The sequence below is a fragment of the Colletotrichum siamense genome, assembly GCF_013390195.1.
Source record: "Colletotrichum siamense strain Cg363 chromosome Unknown KSG_Cg363_contig01, whole genome shotgun sequence".
Classification (NCBI taxonomy): domain Eukaryota; kingdom Fungi; phylum Ascomycota; class Sordariomycetes; order Glomerellales; family Glomerellaceae; genus Colletotrichum; species Colletotrichum siamense.
This window is the reverse complement of record NW_023501014.1, coordinates 1,194,692-1,213,922: the sequence shown is the minus strand read 5'-3', so window position 1 is coordinate 1,213,922 and position 19,231 is coordinate 1,194,692. Positions and strand designations below refer to the sequence as shown.

Below are 19,231 nucleotides of genomic sequence, written 5' to 3'. Positions count from 1 at the left end.
ATGCGTTCTCCGGTTCAGCAAGCCGCGCTTCTCGCGATCCTTCTCCAATCCACCGACGCCGCGCCCGCCGGCCTCCTCGACTCCCTCACCGGCGTCACCCAGCTCCTCTCCCTCCCGACCAACTACGTCCAGTCCCTCTCCGGCATCCTGGGCACGAACCCCACCGCCGGCCTCAACGTCCTCAACGCGAACGACCTCCAGACCAAGCTCGGCGCCATCTGGGGCTCCAAGTCTGGCGGCTCCACCGACTTCTACGGCAACATCCAGAAGCAGATCGGCCAGGGCATCGTCCCCGCCGGCCTCCTCTCCGGCTTCCAGGGTATCCTCAGCAGCGGCGGTCTCCTCAGCGGCAGCGGCCTCCTCGGCCTCGGCAGCGCCGACCTAACCTCCATCGTGAACAAGCTCGTCGGGCCCCTCACCCCGCTCGACTCGACCAACAACCTCAACCCCCTCAACCCGGCCAAGCCCATCTACCCCAAGAAGGACGCCGCCGACGCGCCCTACTCCCTCACCGAGCAGCAGCTCCGCCAGGCCATCTACATCCCCAAGTCCTTCACCTACGGCCAGAAGCCCCCCGTCATTTTTGTCCCCGGCACCGGCACCTACGCCAACGAGGCCTTCGGCGGCAACCTCCTCAAGCTCCTCACCGGCGTCCCCTACGCCGACCCCGTGCTCCTCAACGTCCCCGGCGCGCTCCTCGGCGACGCCCAGGTCAACTCCGAGTACGTCGCCTACGCGACCAACTACATCAACGGCATCACCGGCAAGAACGCCAGCATCGTCTCCTGGTCCCAGGGCGGCCTCGACACCCAGTGGGCCTTCACCTTCTGGCCGTCCACCCGCGCCGTCGTCTCCAACTTCCTCCCCGTCTCGCCCGACTTCCACGGCACCGTGCTCGCCAACGTGCTCTGCCTCTCCCCCGGCGCCGGCGCGCTCAACGCCCCCTGCGACCCGTCCGTCATCCAGCAGGAGTACACCTCCAACTTCGTGAGCACGCTCCGCGCCAAGGGCGGTGCTGACGCGTACGTCCCGACTACGACGTTCTACTCTGCGCTGCTGGACGAGGTCGTCGAGCCGCAGCAGGGCACCGCCGCCTCCGCGTACATCACTGACGCGCGCCGGGTTGGAGTTACGAATGTTGAGGTCCAGAAGGTCTGCGCCGGTCGTCCCGCTGGTGGTGTTTACGGACACGCGACGACGCTCTTGAACCCTCTCACTGCGGCGCTGGTCAAGGATGCTCTGCAGAATGGCAGCGGCCCCGCGCAGATTGGCCGGATCAACCTGAACGATGTGTGCAAGGACATCATCGCCCCCGGGCTGAACCTCGAGGACGGTGTTGCTACTGCCGGCTCGATCGTGGCTGCCGGTGTGCGGTTGTTGGCCTACCTGCCCAAGTTGATTGGCGAGCCGGCTTTGATGGGTTATGCTCGCGCCTAAGTTAGGGGCCGAGACGGAGATTGGGGGTTGAGTGTTGGGTAGTGGTGTAGTCGGGGAAGAGTAATGGGAAAGCGAGCGACGGGTGTATATTCTTCATAAAGACAGTTTATAATATGTTTCAACGTTATAGAAAGTCAACTATTTACCTCACGTTTCTGAGTTTCAACCTCTGTTAAATATGACGCCCAGTGTAGTCAGCTAGACGCAACTGCCGGCATATGGATGAACATTGTCTGCGGGTAAATTATTAGTTTGAAGACACCATTCCCAAATACGTTCCGTCAGAATGCTTAACTACTGTTACGACTTGCCTCTTTGCTTGAACGTCATCCTTGGATGCTAATCTGCCTCCAGGAGATGCTAGGGGTTTGAAACTGACTTGACGCTATCAAAGTCATCCAGCCCAACAAGTTCGCAATATACGGACTATGAACTCTGATGAAACCGATATTCTCGTGGCATAGGGTCTCTGATAGCCACAAGCCTTCATAGTAGGTATTGTCCCCCGGGGCTACAACCCATCAAGACCCCTAAGTAGCCTCTTTCCTGTGACCGCGTGTCTGATCACGTCAGTACCTACGTAATGTTGCGCAGGGTGGAGCAGAGTCTTATTTTCCAGATGCGCGGTAGACTTGACAGTTGAGAACTGGTACAGAGCAGCAATCCAAGGTCTATAGAATCGCCTTCCTAGCACTGCTGCTCTTAGCCTCGTCTCACCTAACGTATGTCCCCACGTTAGGTCTGCGCCTTGCGCCTTGCATCTAGTGCAATAAGGCTACCATGATCTCGGACTGAGCGGTCGCCGAGGTCATCAAAGACCCTTGCTGGTTTCAATAGAGCCCTGACTATCGCGATGGCGCCTCTCCATCCGAGGATCTCGGACTGAGCCGAGATCTGCGCTGATCCCGTTAATTGACAGGACCAATGACAACCAATCAAACGCTATAACGCGATACGACAACCGATTTTGAGTTCAACCCTCAAACTTGGATCAGTTGATAAAGGGGGGCCGGTCGACTATTTTGGGATTGGGAGTTTGGGTTGTCAACTGGCATATGCCATTTGATACTGACTCAAAAGCATGTCGTCCCATTCTATTTAACGGAGGGATGCAGACGAACTATTCAACTGCAGGTATCCGGTCACCATTCCCAAATCTTTCTGCTTTCTTCGATATCTGCCCCGATCTATCTTCAGTCATCACCATGAAATCCACTCTGATTGCAATTGCCCTGGCACAGGCCGCGTGAGTTCTTGTTTTCAAAGCTTCCCTACAATCATAAAGTTAGCGGGAGCTTACTGAAGGAACTCAACTCTAGCATTGTGCTTGGTGCTGTCATCCAAGGGTATTCGTGTGTCATCAACGGCAAGGTCAATACCTCGGACAACATCTGCGTCGCAGCTGCCGGAACACCCCTCCCTGAATCACCGGGGAATGTAAGTTGTCGACATGCTGTGTATGCTTGCAAGAGCAGCCGATTGCTAACGAACGAAAGTGTTGCTTTGACGAGTCGGCCAGAGCGACGAGCTTCGAGCAGGGATGCGCTGACAACGGCGGGGAGGCTAAACCCCTGGGCTCATGTGGGAGACCATGATGGGCTAAAGGGCTAGATCTGTGCGTAGATGGCGAGGAAGGTGACGAATGACTGGAAGTATTATTTTGTCTTTGTGGTGAATAGCGGTCTCATGTAAGTAGAACCATTCTGCCAGGTAAGGGATGGTAGAATGCCCTGAATACGGGCTTTTAGCGGGTTTTAACTAGAATGTGATCTCTGCTAACCATAAGTACAAGAACCTTCATTTTCAACACGTAGAGTTACGTGTGTGACTGGGCTAGTGGGATTCTAGTGAACGTAATCTGTACTTCAAAGCTGATTAAAAAAGGTATCTATATATTCTTCTAGACAGCAATGGTATGTATGTTCGGCCCCCCTCAGATGCTTTCGCTCGGCGGATGCCATTGGAGTCGGCGCGGGCAATCGTTACTGGCCTCTGAGTACGTACAATGCAATTTACTGGACGAATCACCGGCTGAAGTGGTCCTACTGGGTTGGTTTCCTTGCTGTGTCTCCTTCTTTCAGGATGGGCCATGAAACTTCGTCGACATATTCGTCTAGAGAATTCTCATCCTTGGATCTGGACCCCTATCAGGCCTCAATATGGCGAGTTGCTGTAAACGACATATGACTGGACTCAATTTGGGTAGGCCAAGGATTGGCAAACGTGATGGAAGTGGTTTGTGTTTGATCCATGTTTACCGAGGGATAGGGTGGAGGTATCTCACCCGAGTTGTGTGTTCCGACGACTCCTGCTTATCCCACACCTCCGGCCTCGTAACTACAGCAGTGAATTGCAAACGGAGCATCGCTTATCTTGACTTTTATTGCTTCTGAAAATGCAGGTTCGCGTTCGAGAATAAAATCGACGTCATACGCCCCCAGTCGCCATCCGGTAGATCGATCGTAGAAGTTAGAGGGGTCAAAGAATTGCCCGTGCTTTCCAGAGCTGTTCGTATTAATTTGGTGCTTTAAAAAGGCTCCTCGTGACGTCAGATTCAAGGCAATGCCGCCCGCAAGTGCGACATGGATAGGCAGCTTTGCGATAGCCTGGTGCCGTTGTTTCTTTCCACGTCGACCCCTGAGTTGTACGAACTATTTCGGAACTAGGGCCCAATACGCGCCGAGGTTTTGCAGCTTCAACTTTATGAGATCGTTGCGTGTGTACCTTAAACCAGACATCTGTTATCTTTGCACTACCAGCATACGTGTGGCCAAAACACCTTCGCCTTTGCCAAACAGCTATTTTCGGACCCGATCGTGTCAGTCACGGTGCATTTTCCATACGTCGTATTGAACCTGCGCCTTATACCCGGCAAAAGGAAGGGAATAACGTCTTGGAACAAGCCTCCACAGTCGACGGAGACCCTGCTTGGTCCCAAAGCCTGAACTATCGCGAAGGGGCCGCTCCAGCGGAGTAACCCGGACTCAATCGGGGTGCCGAAATGCGCGCCGATCCCGTTAATCACCCGCTTAACTGGCGTATCAGAAAGGACTTGAGACCGGAGCGACCGCCCCCTCGCATAAATTGTCGAGAGAACCTTATTTTGATAATATCCTCTTTTCATCACATTAGGAAATAATTTCGGTCGTCAACCACCAACAGCCTGCACAACGATATGACTCGTAAAAATCCCCTGCACGGAGTACAAAATCCGACGACGGAGTACAAATCCCGTCCGCTGCCGTTCCTGTGTGCTTCGGACGAACTTCTAAGAAATCCAATGTTCTGACTGGCTCTACGGTAAACCACCCGCTTCTGAATTTGTATTCGATCATTACCAGTCCACACAATGAAGTCAACTCTGATTGCCGTTGCTCTGGCGCAAACTGCGTAAGTTTTGCTTTCGAGCCCCTTACGATGATTATCTGCAGATGTTGCTAACTTGTTGGTTGGTCTGTAGCATTGTCCTTGCCGGTGTGTACAAAGGCTACACTTGCATCATGCCCAACGGCCAAATCAACCCATCAAACAATCTCTGCAATGACGCCTTCGGAACACCCTTGCCAGGCCAAAATGGAGTTGTAAGTTTTTGATAACATTCTCTTTCTTTCTCGACAGTTCCTAACGAGAGGACAGTGTTGTATTTCCCAGCCAGAGTACAAGACGAGATACGACAAGGGCTGTGCGGATAACCAGGGTAAAGTTAACCAAATTGCCGACTGCTAAGGGACGTGAAGAGGTTGTACACCAAGTTTGTATGTAGAGCGCTAGGTCGATGTGGATACATGAATGATTTGATTTTTTTTTGAAGGTGCAGATTCAGCCGAGTTAAGCTCCGCAGGGTATCATGTCTCTAGCACATATATTTTCGAAACGCCTCTTCTTCTACCAGGAGTTTCCATACCGGCTCAGACACTGAAAAGGTTGCATCAATGGCTCGGGGGACCCCAGATGTCGAAGGAGCCTTATTTTCGTTACTCTCACGAGCCTCTTTAGGTGGAGATGATACCATCAGCGCCAGCCCACCCATCAAAGACACCTCTGTGAAAGGAGGAGCAACGAGAGCCGGACCGACCGGGAATCCATCCACGTCTGTCTCAAAGTCCACCCCGGAATACACCTCGTGTCTGGACCACTGGCTCACAACAAAGTTCCCAGTGCCGAAATCGAAGTCCATCTTGAGGCGGCTCTTGTCTGGCTGCGCCGCAAACCACTTCGTGATATTTTCCATGTTCGTCTTGTTCATCGACCTCACCAAGTTATGGATTACTTCGGCCACCTGCCAGAGCTCGCCATCTGCAAGTATTGAATGATCGATGCGGGTGAGGATGGAGAGTGACGCATTGCCAAAGTATCGAGAACCCAGACCGAGCCTCGAAGGATCACGAGTGTCGATCGAACCCCAAAAGCCCTGCCGTAACTGAGAAGCGGCTGATGACGATGACACGCCCTATGCTTCGAGCAGACGGAGACGAGCTTTGTAGATGGTCTGGCAGAGGTACGCTGACATTGACTCAAAGGCGGAGACCCAGCCCTGCCCAGAGGGATCCGTTCCCTTTTTCTTGAGTAATGTAAGGTGTTCACTGGAGAAGTGCAAGGTGTGACCGACGATAGGGTCCCCATCTGCTGAAATAGTACTCGGCGCGTCGACAGGGACCGGCTCCGGCTTCTGATCTTGGGCGTACCTGAACAAGGGGTTGCCATCGAGAGCGGCACGCTTTTCTTCCACAGACATGGCATCGGGCGCTGATAGGTAGTAACTGAGATTCGGCGGCGATGGCAGAGACGAGGGTCGGTGAATTGTCGTCCAGTCTCGCACAAATTGAAAGAAGCCGCCTGCATCGCAAACCATATGGTGTAGGCGGATCCCCAGAGCAACTCCACCGCACGCGAAGCGAGTATGTTGGACTGCGAGGATGGGGTCCCTGCAGATGCCTTCAATTGTGGCCTCAAACGGCGGCATCAAAGCGTTGCCACAGCCCGGCAGGTTCTCAACGATTATGCGACCCGATCTGCTCTGCGCAGCGATGTCGCTCAGGATCGCATCGCATTTTGCCTGCCAGAAGACAACGCCTTTTGAGAAGTTTCCAATCTCGAATGTGTTGGAGCTTTTGTTGAGCTGAAACCGACCGGTGAGATGGGGATAGTGCGTGAGAAGACGTGTGAGTGAAAGTTGTAGTGCTTGTGCTGTCATGAAGGTCTCCAAGGGGCTACTTATGGGCCGTTCGTAGACGAGAACTACGTTTGTCGGAACAGTGGGAAAGACCATGTGGTCGATAGGTCCGAGAAGCATCCGAGATCCAAGTCTTGACTCGGCCTCGGGGTTGTATAGCTCGACGACAGAGACGACGGAGGTGGTCATGATGGGCACGTCAATAAAGGGCAGAAATTATCTTGAAGAAGCACATCCATTTGCATCTCACTAACCGCGGGTCATTTATACAGCGGCACGATTTAACAATTATATGAGGTCTTTGCAGTCACGCTGTTAAATCACTTGTTTGAATTCTGAAATTGCTCATTATGAGTCATCTGCTGTCGTTGCGTAGCCCCCGCATAACGCTCATCACCAAGAAAACCTGGATGTCATTACATGACGCGGCAGAGTCAAGCTTAATTCCATTTTTTTCGCCTACTGCCTGAGTGTTTAAAGACGACAATGTTTGGGTGTTTTGAAAGAAGCTCCCAAACTGACAGCAAATTTTCCCACCTCTGTAAGCAAGATAAACTCATAGCCTTGACTCAATAACTACAGTAAGTAGAAGAATGATTTAAGTAGGCAAATCGGATCTCTCCCTGTCCCAATCGAGACCGAGCAGCCAGGAAATACCGTCGAGCGTTACCTCCTTAATCCTCCGACTATGGCACTCTGGCCGCGGCAGTGACACCCACGCTGTATGGCTCTCATTCTCGACCGCCGAAGTTCGAGACTCGACACCCTGCAATTCCGAAAGCCATTTGTTGTAGATCAGGCAGTCGTCGCGGAAGGGATCAAGTGTCGTGTAGTAGGTAAAGACCTTGGGCGGATGGTTCTTCACAATTCCCGGGTTTGATGAGTCCAAGTGAATCGGCGAGAACCATGGTGTGTTGACGGCAGTACCGAGGAGCTCCTCAAGTTCTCGGACCATCGCACTCGTCTGGCCGTTACCGTCGCCGTTCTCCTCCCGGGACCTGAACATCTCTCTAAAACGCGGCGGCAGCATAGTCTTGGTGGCGAGCATCGGGGTGCCCGAGAAGATCCCCGTGATGGGACTTCTCAGCGGGCTGAGACCATCGAAGCCATCCAACCCGGCCGAGATCGCCGCCGATATCCCACCGATACTCGCTGCGGCACCACCGCCGGCGCTGAGACCGCCAATGACAAAGCCACGCTGCAGGTCAACCTTGACATCCTCTGCTTCCAGTATTCCGCCGTTCAAGTGCTTCGCATCAGAAAGCCAAGCGCAGACTTCACAGGCAATCTGTACGGGCGCTGGGAATGGCTGCTCAGGTAGTTGATTGAGGGACGGGCAGGCGACGACAGTTGGAAATATCGACGCGAAGCCTCGGGCGGGTGCAAGGACGATGTCTGGGCTGCCGACGGCGAAACCGCCCCCGTGAAAGTATACGACAAGCGAAGCTTGCAGAGGCGAAGACTGGCCTTCGATGGGCTTTGGCCAAACGATCTTGGTGCGGTTCACCTGTCCATCTGGCAGTGAAATGTCGATCCAAGCTTCGCCTAGATGAGGCGGACAAGGCCCGAGGAGCTCGAGACCGGCGGCCTCGGCTTGGGCCATTCCTCGGCGTTGATCCTCGACAGTGCTCATTTTCGTCCAAACTGAGCTGCGAAAGAAAATTTGGGGCAGAGAAATCCACTGCAGAGAGTGAGCTGCGTGTGTCCCGAAGGAATGTGTTGTCTCCTATGTGTGGGTTGTGAGATGGGGACAGAATAGCAAAGGATATTTTACATTCGCAGCCACATTATATCGCGAGTTGCTCCTAGGCAGCAATATTTGGTTGAGAGTTGCGACGCGTCACTGCAATACGCCCGCTGTTCCTCAGCCGATATTCTCGCCTATTATTGGATAGAAGTATCTTGGCGGCGCTCGTATTCTTACCGCGACTGGCCACCACGCGATTGTTTTACTATGCGGTATTCCCCAAAATTGCACGTTTGTTTTCTGAAATCCATGCGCAGTATGCGTAATTACTTACGCGGGCAAATCATATCGGAATGGTCATCAGTCTACCTTACACCAAATATTTGATCTCCTCCGATTAGGCTTCGATTGGCAGCAGTTATCCAGCTGCAGATTCCAAAGACACTGATATATATATATTGACTAATTCAATATTGTCATAATGTACCTGATCTTTATTCCCCCAATCACTAGAATACCCAGACTATGCCTGCATTACAGAATAACAATGCATGAACTTCCACTCGTTTTCCCTTGTTCTCTTGCCTTCCCATGTGTCTATGCAACAGTATTTATATAACTGCTCAGGAGTTGATGTGTCTTTAATTATTTTTTCGTCTATGTACCCCAGCAGCAGCCTCTCGGTTTGCAAGGGATAAAGCTGCAGTAAAAAAAATATGAACCTTGGATGAAGTCTGGGCTTAGTCTAAGTAGATCTTAATGAAGGTGGGTGCACCCAGCTCCGTACTTTGAAATGACCCGTTGTAAGATCAGGACCAACTGTCGTGGATGCTTCATGATTCTTGCGGCACCTCGATGCCACAGAATCAGTCCTTATACGGTATGCTACACACCTATCAAAGGTACTCGAAATGCTTTGCCTGAAGCACTCTATCAACAACATCCTCCGGATCGGCCCCCGCTGTCCTGGCTGTGTCTCTATCGTACCGAATAGGAGACAACGGGTTGGGCCCGGACGCGCGCAAAATGTCCTCATGGATGTCAAGTATTTTCCTTTCCCACGACCCCGACAGATTGTTCAACAGGCTCTCGAAGCCACTAGAGATCCATTGACACAGCTCCACCGGCACCCTGACTGGTGAAAACCTCAATTCTATGCTGAGTGTCTGATCCATCCCCGGGACCGCCGAGATCCAGACGTCAGCCGAGTCTGCGCCTTGCCCAACCCCGATAACCGCGCACTCGGCGTCTCCCAGCTTGATGCTGTCGCCCAGCGACTCGTGGTTTTGGAACAGAATAGCCGAGTTGAAACGGCTCGTCTGCCACTGCGTGCATCGTTTTACGATAGAGCGGAAGCCGACATGCTGATACGGGAGGGACTGGTTGTACTGGTCTTGCAGCTCCGCGACGAGAGTCGCCATGGTCTTGGTGCCATCGCCCATGACCGCTCGCATGGGCACCAGATTGATACACGGGCCCAGCACCTGCTCCGCGCTACCGCGAGGAAATGCGCCAGAGAAGCGGTTAGCACTCACGAAGCCGAAGATGATGTCAGGGTTTTCGAGCACCTGAGAGAGAACACAGGACCACGCGGCCTTGAAAACTGTCGCAGGAGTTCCATTGGGGCTTGCAAGATTTGCGGTTGGCACCTTAAATGATGCAAGGTGTTGCTTGTGTTGTGAATCCGACACAGGCTGTTGCCGCCTCGTGTTGCCGCTAGGTGGCAAGGAGTGAGACATGGAACCATTCAATAATTTTCTCCAGAAATCTTGCCCCTCGGCTACTCTATCAGCCTTGGCAACGTACGACGACCACTCATGGAAGCTTGGTTGCCTCGTTACGATAGCCGTTCCGTCATAGGCGGTTTTCAGATCACCCAAGAGGTGACCCAGGGAGACGGCGTCGTAGTGAGCGTGATGGATGGTCAGCTTGAGGCGGGTGCAGAGCAACCCGCTATCGTCGCTGTGCAGGTCAAAGTGAGGCAGGATATCAAGCATATCCGACGACACCGAGACTCGGTGCTGGCTCGTCTCGCCTATACTTAGCACGTGGATCTGCTCCACCGGCGGGTTCCGCAGCGTCACCTGCAATAGGGACTGCTTGTTCTGGATGAAGACTGTTCTCAGGATACCGTGGTGACGAATGACTTGCTCGCAAGCTTCTCGCAGCTTAGCAAGATCCAGGCTCTGCTGCTCGGGTCCGGCGAGAGGCTCAAGGGTCACAGTTGCAACCATAGTGCCGCAGTCGGGAACATGCTCTATGGCGAGCATGAGCGCCTGAAGATCTGTTGCCGAAGAGACACCCTCGATATTCGATGAGTCCAACCACGTCCTTGTCTTGGACAGGATGCCGAGGTGTGGGAAATCACGCGGCCGCACAGAGGCGGACTTCTGCGAGACAACGGCCTTGCGGTCACCTGCAAGCTGGCCAATCTTCACCGCCATCTCTGCTAGGGTCGGATGCTTGAAGACATCAACGACGCCGAGACGGTGCCTTGACTTCCTCAGGGCCGTCACAAGCCGCATGGCCCGGATGGAGTTGCCTCCGAGGACGAAGAAGTCATCTTGGGGCCGGATCGACTGAGGCGGAACGCCGAGCAAAGCAGCCCACGTGCGCTGCAGCAACAGCTCGAGATCTGTCAGCTCGCCACCAGAAGCAGCGTTCGGCTGTGCAAGGCCATTGACGCCTTGCTGCCGTCCGTCAAGACGGTAAGACAGTTTATCGGACGTAGAAAAGCCACTCGCCATCGTGCGCAGAGCTTTACGGTCCGTCTTCATCGGCCCAACTACCGGGAATTTTCGCAAAGGAATGAAGATTTCCGGCATCATATAAGACGGCAACACTTGTCGAAGGGCTGCTGCGGCTGCCTCGGCCGCCTTAGGCATGGCTGCGAGGACGTTGTCGCCGAGCCCTGACGCCGGAAGGGTTGCGGCATCTCTGCTCGACACTTGGCAAAACGCAGCTAAAGTTTTCTCTTGGCCTGCGCCTTCAAGAAAGGCGTCGACGACCCATTTAGTGTCTCCTGTCGTCTGTCGGTTGAGGTGGTATTCGATCTCGCCCATCTCGATCCTCTGGCCTCTGATTTTGACCTGGGTGTCCTTCCGGCTCTCGTAGACAAAAGAGTCTGCCGCTTTCTGCGTGACGAGATCTCCCGTCTTGTAGAAGCGATGCTGACCGAGTCCCATATGCGCAAGGTCGGGATGCCGTGTCCACGCAGGCGCATCAATGAAGGCAGCAGCCATTGCCTGGGGGCTGTTCACGTAGCCACGGGCCACGATAGGTCCTTCGATGAGGAGCTCACCGGTGGTTCCCACGGGGACCAGCTCATCGTGATCTTCCGGGTCGACAACCCAATACCGGCAGCCAACAGGAAGACCAATGTCCTGGACGATGGCGCCGCTCTCGCTAACGGCAACAGGTCTGCCGCTCGAGATACCCACCTCGGCTGGGCCGTACACGTCCATGACGCGAGCGTGAGAGGCCCAGGTTTCCAGGTTCTCCTGCCTGAGAGCCTCGCCGCCCAAGACCACCGCTCGTACGCTCGGGGAGTCTTGCGGGCTGAACAATGTGGCATAAGTCGGCGTGCATTGCACATAGTTGGCGCCGGTGCGTCGTATCGCACCGGCGATATCACCGGACGCTTCCGCGTCGGACGGCATACACACACAGGCTCCGTTGTACAGGGCGAATATGATGTCTAGGAGACCGAAGTCGAAGACCAAGTTGTTCAGCTGCAAAATGCGGCTTTGCGATGTGACGCCCATGATGCGCGGTATCTCCTGGGCGGTTGTAGCGATGCCTTTGTGTTCGAGCACAATGCCTTTGGGTCGCCCCGTGCTTCCAGATGTGTACACGAGATAGCCGGCGTGGTGTGGATCGATCGTGAAGGAACTCAACTCATCGAGGATGGCGGAATCGTCTGGTGCAAAACTTTCGAGGGACGTCAAATCTACAAGGTCAACGGCGCCGCCAGGAAAGCAGCTTTTCATTGTAGCGACACGTTCGGGTGCGTTGACAAGAATCAAAGTGGCTTTCGCCTCTCTCAAGATGGCCGTTCGACGTTCCGGTGGGTGGTTGATATCCAACGCCAAGAAGGCGCCGCCAGCTTTCCACACGGCCAGCATGATGATGACGGCGCTCGTTGCCTTGATGCAGCAGAAGGCAACCACGCTCTGGCTTCGGACGCCATGCTCGATCCGAAGCTTGTACGCCAGGCGATCGGATAAACGATCCAGCTCGCTGTAAGTCAGATCACCGTCCCATGAACAGACGGCGGGAGCAGATCCTTGCGAGCGAGCCATGGCCCTAAAAGCGCTGACGACGTTTGAGTACGCTGCCGTTGCTGGGGGCTCTGCATTCCATTGCTTCAGGAGATCTAGAGACCCAGCTGGCAAAGAGGAATGCTCGTCAAGATGGACTAGGGGCTCATCCGGTGTTTGGATCATGTACTCGATGACCCTCGCAAAGGTCTCCGCGATGCGCTTGACCAGCTGGTCGGAAACGTGGGAACGTTCGTGTGCCAGCCGAATCATGAGTCCACTGTCCGAGTAATTAACTCCAACGACGATGGAGAACTCGGTCGGATCCTCGCCATCCATCGTCTCAACCGCCAGATGGCCGCCGTCGCCGCCTAGATCTGCTGGCCAAGCACGCTGGACGGTCATGGCCGTGTCGAAAAGGGGCGAGTCTCTCAGGCCCAGATCATCGTGCAGCTCTGCCAGATAGCAGCCCGAATAGCTCATCGCACTGTAGGCGGCGGTTTTAGCTGCAAGGAGCACATCCATCGCAGTCATTGCTGCGGGATTGTCGAGGGAAAACTTGCAAGGCAGCATGGAGATGCAGGGCCCTAGGAGCTCCGCTGTGTCATCGACGCCTGCCAGTACCTCTTGGTCAGATCGAGAGGCTCCGAAGCAAACCGTCGAGTTGCCAGTGTGCTTCCACAACACCAGAGCCCACGCAGCCTGCATGAACATGGCGCTCGTGATGCCCTGGCCTTGGCAGAAGCCATTCAACAGACGAGCATTGTTGAAGGGGACAATGGGCCCCCGGGCACGATAGTCCGAAGCCGCGGATGGGTCTAGAAGGAATAAGCATGGCTTGACGCCCTCCAGATACTCTTTCCAATGCCGGCGCGCCTCCTGTTCCTGACCTTGCAGCCAGACGACGTAGTCCGAGAAGGGCCTGCCCGGGGTGACAGCGGCGCGGCCACTGCTGTTTGCTCGTGCGTATTCCCTCCCGACGTTTCTCCATAAGTCCTGGTATGTTCTCGCCGCAACTATCGTATGGCTAATATCCAACGCTGCGTACAACACAGAAGCTGATTCGCGAAAGAGGGCTAAGTGATGGGGTGGCTTCTTGTGATCCAAGGCCCGCTTCTCTCGCAATGCTAACACCTGTGCGATTGTCGAACCATCGGCCGGCATCTGCTCGATTGAGACAGATGGCTCATGGTTCTTGAGCACGACTTGCTGAAAGCCGCCTTGGTCGGAGAGACCATTAGTGAAGACGGTTCGCAGGATAGAGTGCTTCTTGCAGACGGCTTTCCAGGCATCTACCATCCTATTGGGATCGATCTCGCCGTCAGACGAGGTGAGCTTTGACAAGAAGCGGTTGTGGTAGTCATGACCGCTGATCTGAGCAAGAAGGATGCCCTCCTGTGTCGCAGTGCAAGGATAAATCGACTCGACATTGTCCTGGGCAATTTGTAGACCTGCCAACTGAGAATGAAGGTGCTCAAGACTTCCTGATGCCAACTTCAAAAGTGGTAAGTCACTGGCTGTCAAGCGGCGCTGGCTTCCTGGAAGTGTGGATGTCATCTCGCGAAAGCAGTTGCCCAGCTCCTGTTGTATCCAACGAGCAACGCGGTCTTGGTGGGCCATGTGGCGATCGTATTCCAGAGTGAACGTGAGCTCGTCGTTCTCCCTGACGGAGGCAAAAAGACTCAAAAGACCAACCGGCTCAGAGTCTCCCGTGACGTTTTCAAGGTGGACTGGGGGTCCATCAGTCCGAATTTTCAGGATCGCGTCGTCTCGGGTAAATTGCTGCAGGCGACCGGCAAAGTTGAAAATCAACTCGATATCGCTTCTCTTGAATGAAGTTTGCCCGCCAAGTACCTCCGAAGCGAACTGCTCTGTAGCTGTCTGTAAGGTGTATAGATATTCGTCCTTGATGGCCATGACTACGTCATCAACGCGGCTGTCCGCTTCCATAGCCTGCAAGGACAGGGGAAACAGGGTGGTGAACCAGCCGATGGTGCGTGAAGTATCAACTGACTTGTTCGCGAAACCTTTGTCTCTGCCGTGACCTTCACAATAGACCGCAGGGGTGCCTCGATCGGGAAACACGCGTCGGAAGGACAATACGACGGCCGTTAGCAGGAGAACAACTGGGATCGTGTTGAAGGGCAAGTTGCAGGCCGGTCCCATGATTTGAGCCGTCTGCTCCTGATCCAGAGTGTAACTTATCCGGAGCGTATCTCTCATCTTGGGTATTACGTTGTCCATCTTCCAGAAAAGACGGTCAGCCTTGGGCCACGGAGACGGCGGTGGCGAAGAGACCCGCGAGAGCGATGATGCCGAATCTGGCGAGGACGATGACGATGAGAACACCGATGACGCTTTGGAGGATGCCAAGGAAGATGAGTTGCCGCTTTTCAGCATGTCGCGTTGGCTTTGTAACCAGACAGGGAAAGGAAGGCTTGGGGGCAGAACGCAAGCATCATCCTGCAGGATCAGCTCGAGATCCTCCCATAGAATTCTCCACGACATCAGATCGATAACGAGGTGGTGCGCGACTAGGAGTATCGAAACCTTTTCTTGCGAACTGACAATGACATCGCCAGCGAAGACAGGCCCTTGGACGATGTTGAGACTCGACTGAGAGCTGGATACGATGGCCCCGAGATCGGCATGTGAGTCAACATCACGGTGTGCGCGGAAACCCCAAGTAGCTTCGCCGTCTTGTTGTTGTTCACAGGGAGCAATCCACTGGGTCAGAGTGCTGTTACCCCGGTCGTCCTCGACACGGGAGAAGCGGCATCTCAGCATCGGATGATACGCAACGAGCTTGCCGAGAGCCTTCTGGATGCGAGCGGGCGTCTCCGCTACCGCCATGCTCGGGTGAAGATCCAGCAGGAATGCCTGGTTGAACTGGTTGTGCGCGGCCGGGCCGCCATCCTCAACAAGGAACTTCTGAATGGCAGACAACGGGCGGTGCTGAGACTCCTCGACCACATCCATCACTGGCACGACCGTGGAGAGCGTCTCTTGCGCAATCTCCTGGACTTCCCTAGCGACCTCCGCGAGGGTGGGCTTGCGCAGCAGATCGGCCACTGCGATCTGGAAGCCTTGCTTTCGACAGCGCGTCGCTACTTGCATGGCTGTGATGGAATCTCCTCCGAGCTGCATGAGCGAGCTTTCCTGGCCGATCTGTGACGGGTCAATCCCCAATACAGATGACCACGCCAGCTGCAGAGCCACCTCAGCTGGGGTTATGGGGGGCGTCAGGACTTGGTGATCGTCTTCAACAGCCCGGGACGAAGCTGCCTGGTGGTTTGAGCGGACAGCGTCGGCGCGGGCGGTCGACATGTCTACGGTATCCAGGAAGGCCTGGATCTTGATACGATCGACCTTTCTGGACGCAGTAAGCGGAAAGCCGCTGACAATCAGCCAGGTGGTGGGCACCATGAATGTTGGAAGACAGCCCTCGGCAAACTCTCGGATGGACTCCAGCTGATTGCGGCTCTCATCGTCGAGGCGGATCCTGTTCATCTTTCCAGGCTTATTGGCACCGATGTCATGACGCGCAACATGCTGGTCGTCGAATACGAGAACTGCGACGAGCTCTTTGTTTGTAGACCCGTTGCGAGCCTGATGGGTAGTCACCACAACTTTGGAGACACGTTGGTGACTGGCTAAGACGGATTCGACTTCACCCAGCTCAAAGCGCTGGCCACGAACCTTGACTTGGTTGTCTCGTCGGCCGCCGAAGGTGATAGTGCTGTCTGCATTGTATCGGGCCAGATCACCGGTCCGGTACAGATGATGGGAGGAGTCAAGGCCACTTTGTCGTTTGGGCACAAAGGAGGGGGGTTTGATGAAGGAGCTTTTGGTCAGCTCGGGCGCGAGATAGTACTCTCGCGCCACGTTTGGTCCGTCAATGAGCATCTCACCCATGGCACCGATTGGTAGAAGGCGACTGGCGTCTTCCGGGTCTACAATCCATACGGCGCAGCCTACAGGCGTTCCGACCGTGTCAGGATAACGAGCATCAGGTGCGAGGTGTCCCATGGACGCGACGACTGAACCCTCGCAGGGCCCCCATGCGTTGAAGAGCCGCAGTTTGTCGCTCCAAGTCTCAAAGATTCTTCGAGTGATGGGCTCGCCGGCAGAGACAAGCGTCTGGAGACTGGGAAGCACGTCCTCCGGCGCGAGGTTGCGCAAGGCTGTCGGGGTCAGGATGGCAGAGTTGACCTGGGAGGACCTGATGTAGACTCCCAAGCCAGACTCTCGGTCCAGATCCGACGGAATGCACAAACATGCGCCAGCGAGGAGCGAGCCGAAGATCTCGAGCGCACACGCGTCCCAGGCGGGGGCTGAAAACTGCAGAACCGTCGAACTCGTGCTCCAGGCCAACACGTCCGCCCAGGCGGTAAGGGAAGATGCAATTGATCGGTGCTCTAGGACAACTCCCTTGGGTTGACCCGTACTGCCACTGGTGAACAAGATGTATGCGGCCCTCGACGAAGGGGTATTGGCATCCATGTCGGCTGGGAACCCAGGAACCCTGGTCTCATCCTTGGTTCGATTGAGGACAACGGCGTGTGTGATATAGCCCTTTTGAAAATCTTGACGAAGAGAATCGGACGAGGTCAGAATCAACTGAGCCCTGCACTGGCGCAAGATGGCTTCCTTACGGCCATCGGGGAGGCTCGGGTCGATGGGCACACAAGTCCCTCCTATTCTCATGACGGCCAGCAGAGATACTACCAGAGATTGTGATCTCCCAAGCATTACGCATATTGGCTCTTCGACAGTGAACGCCCCCTGCCGGGCAGCCAAGATCTCGTGCGCGAGGTTGTCAACCATGGCGACCAGTTCAGCGTATGTTGCTTCGCCGTCCCAGGATTTGACAGCCAGCGCATTGGGTTGCTCCACCGCCCTGGCAAAGACATGGCTGTGAAGACAGACATCCACAGGCGCGTCTGTTGCAAACCCTCGACTGTTCCAGTCCATGAGCTCTAGTGTATCGCCAAAGTTAAGGCAGGGCAGCCGCTTCAGCGGCGTTGACGGGGCAGAGGTGACAAGCTGTCTCAGGCGGTGCTCGAGCTGCCGCAGGATCCTGTGTACCTGCTCCCGAGCAAGAACGGCTGGGTCAAAGAGTGTCTTCACCGAAACCTGCTTCTCGCCCGGGGCGCAGATGAGGAGAAGACCGTAGGGCTTTGGGGGCTCCTCGGTGTGCGCTGCATCGAGACTCAGGCCCGATGTGCCGAGGCCTGCCGTGTGGGCGCGGTGCACGATGTTGAGCACGCTCTGGAAGCTTGACGCTTGCTGGGCGTCGCCGCTGATATTGCGGATTCTCCTGAGGCCGTACTGTAAGAAGGGACTTGTCGACAGCTCTCGCCTCGAGGCAACCCGTCCCTTGACAAGCTGCTGGATAGTCATGTTCCGCCGCAGATCAACTTGCACGGGGACGGTGGTGATGGTTGGCCCGAAGGTCGTCTCTGCACCGCCCGGCTGGGCTGAGCCGCGTCCCGACAATATGCAACCGAAGGCGACGCTGTCGTTGCTCGTGTAGTCCGAGGCCGTCATGGCCCAGGCGGCCTCTATGTAGGCCGGCATGAGAGCATTTGACGGCAGTGCCGGCGATGAAACCTCGCTGGCGAAGGATATGTCTCGGTTCACGACCTCGTTGGCGAGCACCTGGTGATGGTGGGCAGGGAGAGGTGGAAAAGTGGACGCACCATTCTTGAAGCGGCCTTTCCAGAAGGCGGCGGCTTCCTTAGGGTCGATGGCGGCGCAGTGTTCAACAAAGCCCTTGAAGAGAGCGTGTAAAGGCGGCGCAATGTCCTGATATATGCTCCACGTGTCCGCCATGAGAAACTCCATAACGTGGAAGTCGAACATGACGTGGTGCAGGGTTGTGACCAGTCTGGTTCCGCCATCTTCAGAGGTGCAGGAGACAAGAGCAAATCTGATCAGGGGCGTGCCCAGGTCGGTCTTGATCGAATTATTCCATTCCAGGAACCGTTCGAGATTTGTCTCGGTTGACCGGAGGACGGGCTCTCCCCCTTTTGCCACAGCCTGCAGCAAACCGGCGCCATCACAGTCGACGATTCTCGTCCTCAAGACCTCGTTCGAGGCCACGACCTGATCTATGGCATCGCATAGCCGGTCCACGTCGACGGAAGGGTCAATTTTGTGAACAATAACGTGGATGTATAGAGATGAGTCCACCATCATCCCCGACTGCAGCGGCGTGCATGGGTAGACATCTTGGATGTCTTTTGGGGAAAGCTGGCATTGCTCGCAAATCTGGGCCAGGATGGCGGGATCGTCGAGGAGGCTTGATTTTGTCATGCTCATATAGGCCAAACTCGGAAGCAAAGAGTGGATGATCAGAATTTTTTCCTCGCAAACAGACAGATTCTGGATTATCTTCTTCTTTTTGTTTAGATATCTCGTCAAACGGTGAGGTGGTTGATATCTTCATGTCTTATGAGAGACAGCCCCAAGACATCGAACGTAATCAAAGAGTCTGAAGGCAATGGCTGACCGACACGAAGACCCCGTTCCGGCCAAGTATCGTGTACTTGCTTGCCAGGTACCTTCGGTTGCACTGTCGCCTAGGCGCCTCTACTACATCCAGGGTCGTACTTTAGGTTACGAATCATTTATACGACTTTGAAGCAAAAAAATCGCCATTGAGCGGGACTT

At 54.9% G+C, this 19,231-nt stretch overlaps 4 protein-coding genes across 4 annotated transcripts; 3 read left to right on the top strand and 1 right to left on the bottom strand.

The window, feature by feature from the left end:
* Positions 1-1,437, top strand: LIPB-0 (Lipase B; the record flags this gene model as incomplete). The annotated part of the gene is made up of 1 exon (XM_036632153.1): positions 1-1,437. The coding sequence occupies one exon, from the start codon at positions 1-3 to the stop codon at positions 1,435-1,437; it is 1,437 nt and encodes a 478-aa protein (XP_036501971.1).
* A 1,205-nt stretch (positions 1,438-2,642) lies between these two features.
* CGCS363_v000303 (uncharacterized protein) lies at positions 2,643-3,032 on the top strand (the record flags this gene model as incomplete). The annotated part of the gene is made up of 3 exons (XM_036632152.1): positions 2,643-2,683; positions 2,757-2,874; positions 2,934-3,032. The coding sequence occupies 3 exons, from the start codon at positions 2,643-2,645 to the stop codon at positions 3,030-3,032; spliced, it is 258 nt and encodes an 85-aa protein (XP_036501976.1).
* A 1,754-nt stretch (positions 3,033-4,786) lies between these two features.
* Positions 4,787-5,163, top strand: CGCS363_v000302 (uncharacterized protein; the record flags this gene model as incomplete). Its single annotated transcript, XM_036632151.1, has 3 exons — positions 4,787-4,827; positions 4,898-5,018; positions 5,074-5,163. The coding sequence occupies 3 exons, from the start codon at positions 4,787-4,789 to the stop codon at positions 5,161-5,163; spliced, it is 252 nt and encodes an 83-aa protein (XP_036501977.1).
* Positions 5,164-9,193: 4,030 nt separating this feature from the next.
* atnA-0 (Nonribosomal peptide synthase atnA) lies at positions 9,194-18,880 on the bottom strand (the record flags this gene model as incomplete). Its single annotated transcript, XM_036632150.1, has 1 exon — positions 9,194-18,880. The coding sequence occupies one exon, from the start codon at positions 18,878-18,880 to the stop codon at positions 9,194-9,196; it is 9,687 nt and encodes a 3,228-aa protein (XP_036501974.1).
* Positions 18,881-19,231: the final 351 nt, after the last annotated feature.